We start from the raw sequence: 12,162 nt of genomic DNA, 5'->3' as shown, positions 1-12,162 counted from the left end.
TAGTCATTTCAACCAATCCCTAGTTATTTCAAGAATACATAATTGTATCTAATTGTTATGAAGCATAATGAAGTAAAGAAATTAAATCAAGTCATGTTATTTATATTCTAAAAGGGAATTAAGGTTGCTTAGCTGCAGTCCTTAAGAGAAACTACATATGTTCAGCTTGGAACTGAAGTTTGGTTGTAACAATTATTAATTACCATCAATTCATATAGTCATTCTTCCTGCACCTCATTGCCTTCATCCTCCACCCCTAATTTTACTTTTTTACCCTTCATTTAATAAAAAATCAAAACTTAATTAATGAATTAATGTTTCTTAACTACCAACCATTTTCGTAACTGCCAACAACTAAAATTTCTTTTGGGTATAAACCCTAAGGTGCAGCCGTCTTCTTCGTTTTCACTGTAGCATAGCAAGCATTGTTTGTTATTTTTTCACTCCTTTAGTGTATTGAGTTGGTAGTTATCATTCCCTCCCTGGTAGTGCTTGGTAGTGCTGGGTGTGCTGGGAGATCTGGTGGTGGTGGTGCTGCTGTGACATTGTTCGGCGAGAGGAAGAAGAGAGGAACGTTTCGCGGAATCTCCTAACCGCACTTCGAAGTGCGTTTCATATTTTTTAGCCGCACTTTGAAGTGCGTTTGTTATATCTTTTTTCTCCATGCTTTTTTTTTCTTTATTTCTTTTTTCTTTATTTCATGCTTTTTTTTCTTTCATGTTTTTTATATTATTTAATTCAATAAACAATTTAATAATTATTTCAATTTCATAAAAAATAAAAAAACTTAAATAAAATTAAATACATAATAAATAATATATTACGAAAATAATAATATGTTCAAAAATAAAAAATTCAACAAAATTTAACAAACAAATAAAATAATTCAAAATATATTAAAAGAAAACATTTTATTTAAATACTAACATAAAAAATTAAATTTATTATACTAAGCTAATAAAAATAAAACCTAATAAAATAAATATACTAACCTAATAATAAGAATTAAAAAACCTTTCAAAAACCTAACGCAATTTGAAATCCGGCAACAACTAACGCACTTCCATGTGCGGTTAGTCTGGCTGCTTTCCGCAAATCGAAATGCGGCTTCTCTCCAACGCACTTCCAACTGCGGAAGTCTGTGACGAACGGCGTTTAAGCAGCGTGCGTTTAAGCAGTGTACGGCAACGAACACGAATTGAATACCCCAACCAAGCACATGCATGTATGATAGGAAACAAAGCAGATGCACGAAGGGTACTAACCTGGACGGACGAACGTTGGCACAAGAGGGAGGGCGGTGATAGAGGATACGGGGGAGAGAAGAATGGCAGAGGAGGAGGGAGACAAAAAGAGGGAGGAGTGATTTTGAAAGGGGATGTAGAGTTTGAGATGCGGCAGAGCTTCAGTCAACTTTTTAAAAATTCAAAATATTCTCGTTGACTGTGACAAGGGTATACTTGGAATTAAAATGTATTTTGGAGGTGCAGGGAGAATCACTCATTGATTATGTGTAATAAATGGATCAATTTGATTCATTAATGGCTTATGAAATACTGGGTGGAGTTGACTGACATAATAAAATAGGTTAAAAATCTTAATTTTAATTTTTGTGTTTTTTATTTCTATATTTATAAAATTTGTTTATATATATATATATATATATATATATATATATATATATATAAAGTATATTTAGTTATATAAATATTGTTTTTAAAATTTTAATTAATTAATTAATATATTTTATTAAATAAATTAAAATAATTATTATCTTTAAATATTAAATTATTATATTATAACTAATAATTCAAACTTAATTTATAAATTCTAATCCTTTGTTATAATATTATTACGTACTTACATATATTTAAATAATATTATAATACAAATAGCTTATTCTTTTAAACTATTGTTATTTTAATTTTTAATTTTGTTTTTAAAAAGTCTAGTAGATCAGCCAAACCTAATCTACTCACATCCACCAAAATAAATTAAAAAGTTAAAATATCAACCTAATCCATCAAATTTTGACATCTTGGTATATACTTTCGATAAATATAATTTACTCCTATTTAAGAATCACTAAAGTATTTATATATATGAATATTCATCACTAATTTATGATGAATATTAAATGAATCTGTATAAAAGACACTGGATGTAATGAATACATGTATGGATATTTAATTATTTGTTTATTTATGAGTGGATAAAAGTATTATGGTATTCAACTTGCAAATATCGACTATTCATTAATAATTCAAAATGATGATTATTAGATTGTCACGTCAATAAACACTAACGATCGGTCATAGAGAACTAAATTTATGAATTTCAAAATGAACGAAGATCTAGGTAGAACTTGAAAGATGAATTAAAACTAAAAACATTTAATAGTTTAGAAATAAAAACATAATTAATTATATTTTATATTAGAACATTTTGCATAAGGTTTATTCGTAAGAGAAACATACTCATCATATAATTGATTGGTTTATAATATAAATATAATTACTCTTGCTCTTTTTATTTCTTTCTCTTAAAAAAATAGAGATTAAGGAATTGGTGGATAAACATTAACCATCCACCTTCACCAAGAAAATAAACTGTTTTATCTCAAAAACATCCTTATCCCACAACGATAAAATACCTCCTGCCGAATTAACCATTGTATTTGGTATTTATTCATGCTATATTTTTATATCAATACCATCCCAACCTTTGTTTCTATCCATCATCTCAATCTTATCCTTCATTATTAATTATTTCACTCTCACTCTTTTAACTCTTCCTCATCAAAACCTATCTTTATGTTCCCTCTTTTTCTAACTTACTTCCAATCTCCATTTGCTTAGGAGATACAAATCACCACATCTGCCTCATCAAATATTTTCAAAATTTAATTTTTACATCAGTGAATAATACATTTTTATTTTATCAATCATTTAACTTAATAATAATTCAGTGAAATGAAATATAATATAGTTTTGTTTGAAAATATATAATCGAGGAAATGGATTTACTTTACAGCGGAGGCAGCCTAAAGACGGCGACGTAATAAAACAATGTTTTTGATTTGTGGCCGGCCGGTTATTATATTTTCGAAATTATTAATGTTATTATTATTAAATAATGATAAATGTGGTAATGATAAACACTGACTCACTGACTCCTCAACTTCCAACTGTTTCTTTCGAAAGTTGTTTCATATTTTATGACATCAGTGTTCTTTGTCACTCTCTTGCTAAATCTCTTCGCTTTTCTCTTCTTTGAGCTTCAATGGCTGCCAAAACCTCACACAAAACCCTCTGCGTCGACTCTCCCATGCTCAAGAAGAAGCGCCCACGCAAAACCATTCCAAGAGACACTCCCTTGCCACGAACCTCACCCTACAGGGGTGTTACCAGGTCCATTCATTCATTCTTTTTCGATCTTCGAATCGATTTTCTAAGATTGAAAAATCATCACTCAATGTGTATTCATTCAGGCATCGATGGACAGGTCGATTCGAGGCTCATCTCTGGGATAAAACTTCCTGGAATCAATCGCAGAACAAGAAAGGAAGACAAGGTTCTTTAATTTTTCTCCATTCCTGTAAAATTATTACCAATTTCATCTCTCATTCTTGATTTTGATCTTCTCGGTTCACGGTGGATCGACGGCGGTGGAAATTGAACACGGCACTGCAGTATATCTGGGTACGTAATATAATAAACATATGATTTTCACCAGTACTCATTGAAATAATGAATGAGTGCGTGATTTGTTTGTTACAGGAGCATACGACGATGAAGATGCCGCGGCACGTGCTTATGATTTGGCAGCATTGAAGTATTGGGGTCCGGAAACCGTCCTCAATTTCCCTGTAAATCTTGAATCCTTCAGACGAACTTTCGTTGCTTCATTAATAATTATATATATTATGATAAAAATGTACTGTTCATTCTACGTATATAGCTATCAAATTATGAACAACAGCTTAAGGAGATGGAGGATCAATCTAAGGAAGAGTACATCGGATCCTTAAGAAGGTTTTTCCTTATCACTGATCTGTGTGTACTCTTATGTGTTCCGCCATGAATTAATCTTTAATTTGCAGAAAAAGTAGCGGCTTCTCTCGGGGAGTCTCAAAATTCAGAGGCGTAGCAAGGTATGAGTACACTCTAAATCGTCTTTGCAACTTAATTAACAAGAGATATTGTTAAGAAGTGAACAAACAAAAGTGTGAGATTAACGAGTGGTATCATAGTTAGATAAGGATCAACAATATATCCAATAAATAATCGATATAGTTAGAAAAGACTCTAATCATAGGTTTACATCTTATTTTATTTAATGTGGAACTTTGGTTGTACCCAACATCCTCCTATTAAACAAAGGACCACCTCGATTGAGTCCGGTCACTACCTGAACCATGGGCTCTGATACCATTTGTTGGGAGGTACAACACATATATATACACATAAATATCTTCACACTTGGTAACATATTGTCCGCTTTGGATCAAGTCCTCACGGATTTGCTTTTGGTACCACTCCAAAAGGCCTCTTATCAATGGAGGTATGTTATGTGTATATAAACTCATGTTCATGTCTTATTTTATCTTATGTGGGACTTTGTTTGTACCCAACAGTGGTATCAGAGCCGATAGTTTATCTTGGTGACCGACTCGGACGAGTATAACGATTCATATACCGAAAGTCTTCTTGGCAAAGGGTATCCAGGTAAAGCAAGTTCTGTTAAGATACGATCCTTGGAAAGGGTTACTCGTGGTTGTGGTTGGTTGGGAATGCTTTCGCTGGAGGGGGAGTGAACCTATGTGGAAGGGACTCACGCTTGAGGAGGAGATGTTGGGTATCCAAGTGTGAAATCCCACATTGGATAGAAATGAGAAAGTAGAGTAGTATATAAAGATGAAAGACCCATTAATTCATTGCCTTAAGGTTTTAGATAAAGAGTGGTGTCGATCCTTATATATTTGATTCATATATGATTGGTGTTTGTGTAATCCAGAAAAAACCTCTTGCGAAACCAAATTTATAAAATAGATTTGCCAATTGCCGTGGAACTTCCAACCGATGTTTCATTTACTTCCTTTTAGAAAAGTAAAAGGATTTGGAGACACATTGAATTTTTGTGGGTCATATTGTGTTGAATAAAAGAAGTTCTGGGTGCAACGAAGGACCCAATATTCTGCAAAGCATTATCTGTAGGATAGGTCATTGGTGTGGATGTGTGTAGCTTCTATCATCCCTCTGTCGTTCTTTCCATCCACAAGTTCGGTTCTTAATAATGATCATTAATGGAGTGAATGGATCACACAGTGCCCATTTTTCCCGAATAATTAATCTTTTTATTCACTTACACATATTTCCCATACTGTTTTATAAGCAAAATATAATAAATAAAAGTAGAAAAGATGTCGTGGAATTATTTAAATTATCTTGAATAAGTTGAAAATTAGTCTGAAATGTTTGTTGTCACCAATTTATAGACACCATCATAATGGAAGATGGGAAGCACGAATTGGCAGAGTCTTCGGCAATAAATATCTATACCTTGGAACATACGGTAATTTTCCTTGCATTCTTCCATTGCTATCATTAAGGTTCTCTTCCTTCTTTTAGGGTAAATTCAGTTGATAAAGAAATTGATAAACTAAAATATATTAATAATTACTATTTATCAGTACAAATTGTTCAAAACTATAAACCACATGCATATATTTGTTTAGAATTTATTGTGTTACTCATTGCTAGCATTGTGCATAATAAATTGATCCAAGTAAATGGAGTTTGTTATTTTTCGTCATGAGTTGACAAAATTGGACTCTTTTAGTTTTTGCTTCGAATAAAGAAAAGACAAATGGTCGTTTCTTAAAGAGGAAATATATATATATATATATATATATATATATATATATATATATATATATATATATATATATATATATATATATATATATATATAGATTATTTTTTTAATTGAATGCAATGGTACTCAACAATTAATTTTTTAAAGATAAAATATCCTTTCTTCCATCCCAAAATAATTGTAAATTTTTTTTTTCACGTGAATAAAAAACAGAAATGGTTTTATCAAAATAATGATATAATTTATTGAACAAATTAAGGACAAAAATTAATAGTATTTGGTTGAAAATATTCTAAGTGTATAATTGATTGAAAATATCAACGAGTTCAAAATGTTTTTAAAGGCTAAATAAAACTATACTTTAAAACGGGAAGAGTGTATAAAGATTGCATGCAATGATATTCTGTTTATGAAAATTATTGAAATTATTAGTAATAACACAACGAGGTATGTACAAATAGTAAAAGCTAAAGAATATTTAAAATTCAAAAATCAATTATAGAATATATGACGTCTATAATTTAATACAAATTATTAATAATACTTTTATATTCATAGTTTGTTTTATTTACTTTTAAAGAAATGGAAGCACTCCTTTCAGTTGACATTTTAAATTATTACTAAATATTTTCTTAAAACATTTTAATGATAGTGTGTGTTTCCCTAAACATGCATGACAAACAAAGAAGACAATCTTAAAGAAGGACACAAATGTACATGAATCCATTTGACAGGCTTCTTCCAACGTGGGACCCAACAGGTCAAATCAACAAGACAATGAAAATGATGAAAATGTGCAATCGAATATAGGTAGTTAAGAAGTAGATCACCAAACTCAACTGCTCATTAAGGCTACTTAAATATTGTCTATTTCTTTCAAACATTTTTAAGGAGCTGCTAAGTACAACTTATAAAACAAACAATTAAATAAATAAATATTAACTGCAATAAATAAATTATAGAAAAATATTTTTTTAATTAAATAATCTGAATTTTTACTCTATGCAATGCAGGTACAGAAGAAGAAGCAGCAGTGGCATACGATATGGCGGCCATAGAATACCGTGGACTTAATGCTGTTACCAACTTTGACCTCAGTCGTTATATGAAATGGCTACGTCCAAAAGACCAATCTCAACCTCGACTTCAAGCCCACGATGACAGCCCAAGCCCAACACCATCTGGACCTGAATCTCGAAATGCCACCTCAACATTGGGCCCTCCACCGCCGCCGCCACCTTCTTCACCCTCCACCTCAAACCTTCCTCCTCGTCCTCCTCGCACATTCCCCGAAGATATTCAAACTTTGTTTGAAACTCAAGATTCAGCGGGAATCTACACAGACACTGATGACATTATATTTGGCGACTTGACCTCCATTGCTTCACCAATTTTTCATTGTGACCTTAATGCTTAATTATTAATTTCAACAACGATTTCTATTGGTTCCTTTGCTTATATAATTGCATGCATACATTCATTCTTTAACTTAAACATTCATCTTCCTCCTCCCATTCTTTTCTATTGCTATTTTTCATCTCTTTCTTCTTCTATCCATTCTTATTCTTATTAATTATGGTTAAACTAAATGGAATGTAAGCCTCTCCCTTTCACCTTCAATTTAAGATTTTCAAAACATAGAGCATGTTAATTTTGAACTCAGGCAACTGCTTGGTTTGGATTATACGTGAAACAAAGTTAGCCAAATTCAGAATAACACATGAAAGCAGAGAAATGAACAAGCATCAGAGACAAGGATTTTCAGCATTTGATTACATAAATCATAAATGCTTCAGAGACAAAGTTAGGCATGTTCAGAACACTTGAAAGTGGGACAACAACGATTTATAAATTGGAATCTTTTGTTGGGAGATTTGATGACTTGGTATCTTTGTCTTCCGAGTTGAATCTTGGAGACACCAAATACACAACAAATCCGGCAAAATATTCAATTTCCTTCGAAAACGACACCATCTGACACGGTCTGTTAACTACTTGTGTTTGTTTGCGTAGCAGTTCAGAGATTGAACCAAGTTTGGTAACAGAAATTCCCCATTACACTGTGCAACAGAGCTTTGCATCCATGGAAGCTAAACACATGCAAAACGCCTGGTAACCTGTCAAAGGGTACCTGCAGAGTTGGAGAGGCGCAGAGGAAAATGTAATTGCTGTCAAACCAATCCTAAAATTTAGGTTATTATAACAAAATGGTTTTGAGTTATGCATTGCTTCAGTGATACCTGTAGTCCATGACGAATTTTGATTTTCCTGCCCTCCCCAGCTGCAGTATCGTCTGACTCCCATTCTCCTGATCACAGTACAAAAAAAAATGATTTAGGGAACAAAACATACACTATGCCAGCATTTAGTTCTAATTATATGATTCACCACCAACAGAAGGTCCGAATACTCTTAACATACCTCTAAAGTTAGCTGGAAATTTTTAACTGATCTTTGGATTTTGAGTCCTGCCTTTCCTTTATCTCTGAAGTCAAGCTCATATTGTTTTGAAATCTGAAAAACCAATGAAAAAATTAAGCAAGTCTGATTGTAGATACAAAGAAACTACCCTTTCAGGCTCCTCCTACCTTGTTGTAAAGTGGGGCCTTTGAGAACAGTTGATGGACTTTGTCCAACTTTCCCTCCCAATTCATTGGCAATCCCTTTATATGTTGTACCTGTACCAAAATAACCCCATTTTTACAAAATTGGAACTTGAATATTGAAACCTAATCCAACTGTAAATAATAGCATTTAGATGTGAATCCAAGATGGAATATTCAAACCTAACACATTATAGAACATTCATAGTTAACCTGGTTTGTGTTCTTGAGTGGCATGCATTGATGCTTGGGTACATATGCTCTCATGCTTCTGTGACTTCCTGTACACGTTGTTATGGTGGGTATATAGCTGCATGATCATCCAAGTGTTGAACTTAGGCAGAGGATAATGAGAGTTGGTGGGGGGATGGAGAAAGATGAAAAAGATACTGACTTACGTCACAACAGCAAGAGGTGGCTTTGGTTGTTTACCGCCGGAATTACGACGATACGCCTAACAATCAAACAGAGGATGATGGTTGAAATTAACACTAATTCGGCAAACATCTTCTACTACTGACAAACACTAGCATGAGTTTAGAAAATAGACAAAAGGTAAATTAAAAGAGAAAAAGGAACCTGATCCCAAATGTAGTATTTTGAGCCTATGAGGTTAGCTGTTACTGTGCCAAGAAAAGTATCATCAGAATGGGAGAGTAATCCTTTTACACTCTGAGCTACGGTGAAGTAAGACCTCCCATTCCGCCGTTTGTGGTGGGCCACGGCCAGTTTCCTGTTCTGCCGTCCCTGGCCTTCCTATAATGGTGTTGCCCAAGTGAGAAGCAGCAACTAAAAAATGCAATGACCATACATAACAATATACTAATTCATTACCACCACATACACAATCATACATAACAATATACTTATTCATTAGTCTAAAGAAATGATTATGAGCAGAAGAGTCGAATTGAATTGAGTTGAGTTGAATTACATTGGTATAAAGAGAGAAGAAAGTGCCCCCTGACAGTCCATGTGGCGTTTGCTCCTTGAGAATAAAACATGTGCACCTTCCAACATCTAAGGGCAAGGGTCTACAGATCAAGGACCTGGACATTGTCGAAACTAGTTAAATAAGGTGAAGATGAGAGTGGAAAATGAAAAGAAAAGATGAGAGAGAGAGAGAGACTTGTTGGGCAGTGTGGACCAGGAGGAAGCAGGAGCAGACTCAGAATCAGAGTAGTCCCAGATGTTGAGGGAGGTTTGAAAGTGGTTCATCTGCATGCAGAATTCAAGCGAGGAGGGCTTCAAGATTCTGTCAGTGGAGAGAGACCTGAAAGGCTTGGGCTTGTTGACATTGACATTGTGGTTTTCCTTGTCGGGGTGTTCATCTTCAAATTCAAACTGAGATTTTCCGACACAGTCAGTGCTGGAGCTTCGGCAGTGGCTGGGGTGGTTCAGAGGATTGAAGTAGAGAGAACTGTAAGTGCGTGTGGTTGAGACCGACAAAGCGTTCGTCTTCTTCATCGTTCCTGGAATTGTTGTTGGACAGTTTAAATTAGGAAACAGGCAAAACAACCATGGCAATCTTCGAACACAACACTGGGAGGATCTAACAGGTACGCATGATAATGAATTGGGTAAATACTAGATTTTTATTTCAATTTACTCTCTGCAAGTGGGTCCCTTCGCCATGTTTGAATTTCAAAATCAAGCTTTGGGCAACCCACTACTTTTTTCCCATTTTTTATTTTCCTACCCACTCACGCCTAACGGTAACTATTCTACTATTCAAACTTTCATAATTTTCTGTATTTGCAGAAAAAAGAAAAAACAATATTCAAACTCCCACTCACTCTTGTTTGTGACCGTGGCTCCGAAAAAAAAAATGTTCAAACACTTTGCTCTTGTTTGTTTTCAATTTTAAATTTATGATTCTTGATTTTTAAAAATTCTTCATTTTCTTTTCTTTTAATTTTATATAATATATTATCTATTAAGGATTTCAGAACGTGAAGGTTTCAGTTAAGTTTAGGGTTTAAGATCTAGAGTTTCCAAGATTTAAAGTTGTGAAAGATTAGGGTTTTGAGATTTTCAGAGTTTTATGTTTAGGATTTAGATTTTAAGATTTTAAAGATTCAAGGTTTTGGGGTTTCAAGATTTCGAGATTTTAAGGTTTTAAGGTTTCGTGGTTTTAAGTTTTCACGGATTTAGGATTTGAAGTTTTCTAAGATTTTATGTTTAGGGTTTAGGATTTTGAAGATTCGGGGTTTCGAGCTTTCAGAGTTTCAAGTTTGAAGGGTTTTAGGATTTTACATTTACGGTTTATATTTTAGGATTTCAAAGATTCAGGGTTTCGTGGTTTCAAGATTTCGAGATTTCAGGGTTTCGAAGTTTCATGGTTTCAGGGCTTCAAGATTTCAAGATTTTAAGATTTTAGGGTTTCAGGGTTTTATATTTAGGATTTAGAGTTTAAAATTTCAGGATTTTGATACTTCAGAGTTTTCGAATTTTACATTTAGAATTTAAGTTTAGAATTTCAGGATTTCAATGCTTTTTGAGGTTTCAAAATTTTAGTGTTTCAGAGTTTTGGAATTTTAAAGTTTTGGTGTTTCAGGATTTTAGTATTTCAGGATTTTAGTGTTTCAGAGTTTATAAGACTAGGGGATTTCAAGATTTCAAAGTTTTAAGATTTCAAGATTTTACTCTTAGAGTTTAAGGTTTTCAAATTTCAGGATTATTAAGTTTAATAACTTCGGAGTTTCAGAATTTTTAGATTTTTAAATAAACTATATAATAAAAAATATATATCTTAAAAATTTGATCAAAATTATAACATTTTAACAAAAGATAATTTATTTAATTCCTTTTATTTTAAAATAATTGAATATCTTTTTAAAATAGCAATTGCATAATTTTTTAATACTATTTTATAAAATTATACATATATGTTTTAAATTATATTTGTTTTACCTTTTAAATAATTATTCATACAAATAATACAATTATATATATATATATATATATATATATATATATATATATATATATATATATATTCTAATATAATAGAAATATAAATACATGTATACTTACACATGTTTTCACTATAAATAATATATATAAACAACATTTGGAATTATATGAAAAAAATAAAACTATGCTATAACAATTACATAAAAGTTAAATAATTATAGAATAAATAAAAATGATAAATATGTGTTTTAAAAATAAATTCCAAAAATAAAGATTAAGAGACAAATTAATATAAATTTGATAAATTATGAAAATGTTTTAGTAATTTAAAAAAAATAAAGGTATGAACTTAAAGACAGATAAATATTTACATATTATCCCATCTTTTATTCAAGTTAAAAAAAATATTATCAAGTCACCGCTATTTTTATTTTTTGTTGAAAATCTGAACTAGTTCAATTAATAACATAACGACGAATTCATTTTTTGTGATTCCTATTTGGTTCATTCTATTTTTTGAATTTCCTACAAGAATAATTACATGTAAGATGTATACCAATTGAAGATTACTAATTTGTAGATCTAATTTATTGAAATTTGTACTAATTCTTTGTTAGATTCCTTTAACTGGCTCACTAAAACAACTTGTAAGCAGGTTTATCGTAAATTGTATTCAAAAGTTGACAAAAAAATTAGTTCAAGGTTACAAGTAAAAGTGATCCGAAAAGGATGCAACAAATGTGAATATGTTGTTGTATCAAAACCT

General features: G+C 32.0%; 2 protein-coding genes across 2 annotated transcripts; one reads left to right on the top strand and one right to left on the bottom strand.

The window, feature by feature from the left end:
* Positions 1–3,177: 3,177 nt before the first annotated feature.
* On the top strand, positions 3,178–7,389 carry LOC108333605 (AP2-like ethylene-responsive transcription factor At1g16060). The gene is made up of 8 exons (XM_017569075.2): positions 3,178–3,410; positions 3,491–3,573; positions 3,693–3,701; positions 3,780–3,868; positions 3,961–4,034; positions 4,103–4,153; positions 5,498–5,574; positions 6,891–7,389. The coding sequence occupies exons 1-8, from the start codon at positions 3,283–3,285 to the stop codon at positions 7,292–7,294; spliced, it is 915 nt and encodes a 304-aa protein (XP_017424564.1). The 5' UTR covers positions 3,178–3,282; the 3' UTR covers positions 7,295–7,389.
* A 202-nt stretch (positions 7,390–7,591) lies between these two features.
* On the bottom strand, positions 7,592–10,042 carry LOC108333507 (tubby-like protein 8). The gene is made up of 9 exons (XM_017568973.2): positions 9,610–10,042; positions 9,415–9,529; positions 9,060–9,236; positions 8,879–8,934; positions 8,694–8,790; positions 8,466–8,555; positions 8,299–8,391; positions 8,118–8,185; positions 7,592–8,008 (listed from the first exon to the last, which is right to left on the bottom strand). Exons 1-9 carry the CDS (start codon positions 9,945–9,947, stop codon positions 7,933–7,935), a joined length of 1,110 nt encoding a protein of 369 aa, XP_017424462.1. The 5' UTR covers positions 9,948–10,042; the 3' UTR covers positions 7,592–7,932.
* Positions 10,043–12,162: the final 2,120 nt, after the last annotated feature.

The sequence above is a fragment of the Vigna angularis genome, chromosome 11, assembly GCF_016808095.1.
Source record: "Vigna angularis cultivar LongXiaoDou No.4 chromosome 11, ASM1680809v1, whole genome shotgun sequence".
Lineage (NCBI taxonomy): Eukaryota > Viridiplantae > Streptophyta > Magnoliopsida > Fabales > Fabaceae > Vigna > Vigna angularis.
This window is presented reverse-complemented; position numbering and strand designations above follow the sequence as displayed.

What these genes read in the sequence shown, in the direction of transcription:
- LOC108333605 (XM_017569075.2), top strand. Translation starts at nt 3,283, where the DNA reads ATGGCTGCCAAAACCTCACACAAAACCCTCTGCGTCGACTCTCCCATG. An exon ending in AAACCGTCCTCAATTTCCCT is followed by an intron (nt 3,869 to 3,960) that starts GTAAATCTTGAA and finishes CTACGTATATAG; the next exon opens with CTATCAAATTATGAACAACA. An exon ending in AAATTCAGAGGCGTAGCAAG is followed by an intron (nt 4,154 to 5,497) that starts GTATGAGTACAC and finishes ACCAATTTATAG; the next exon opens with ACACCATCATAATGGAAGAT.
- LOC108333507 (XM_017568973.2), bottom strand. Translation starts at nt 9,947, where the DNA reads ATGAAGAAGACGAACGCTTTGTCGGTCTCAACCACACGCACTTACAGT. An exon ending in AATACTACATTTGGGATCAG is followed by an intron (nt 8,935 to 9,059) that starts GTTCCTTTTTCT and finishes TTTGATTGTTAG; the next exon opens with GCGTATCGTCGTAATTCCGG. An exon ending in CCACCTCTTGCTGTTGTGAC is followed by an intron (nt 8,791 to 8,878) that starts GTAAGTCAGTAT and finishes ATGATCATGCAG; the next exon opens with CTATATACCCACCATAACAA.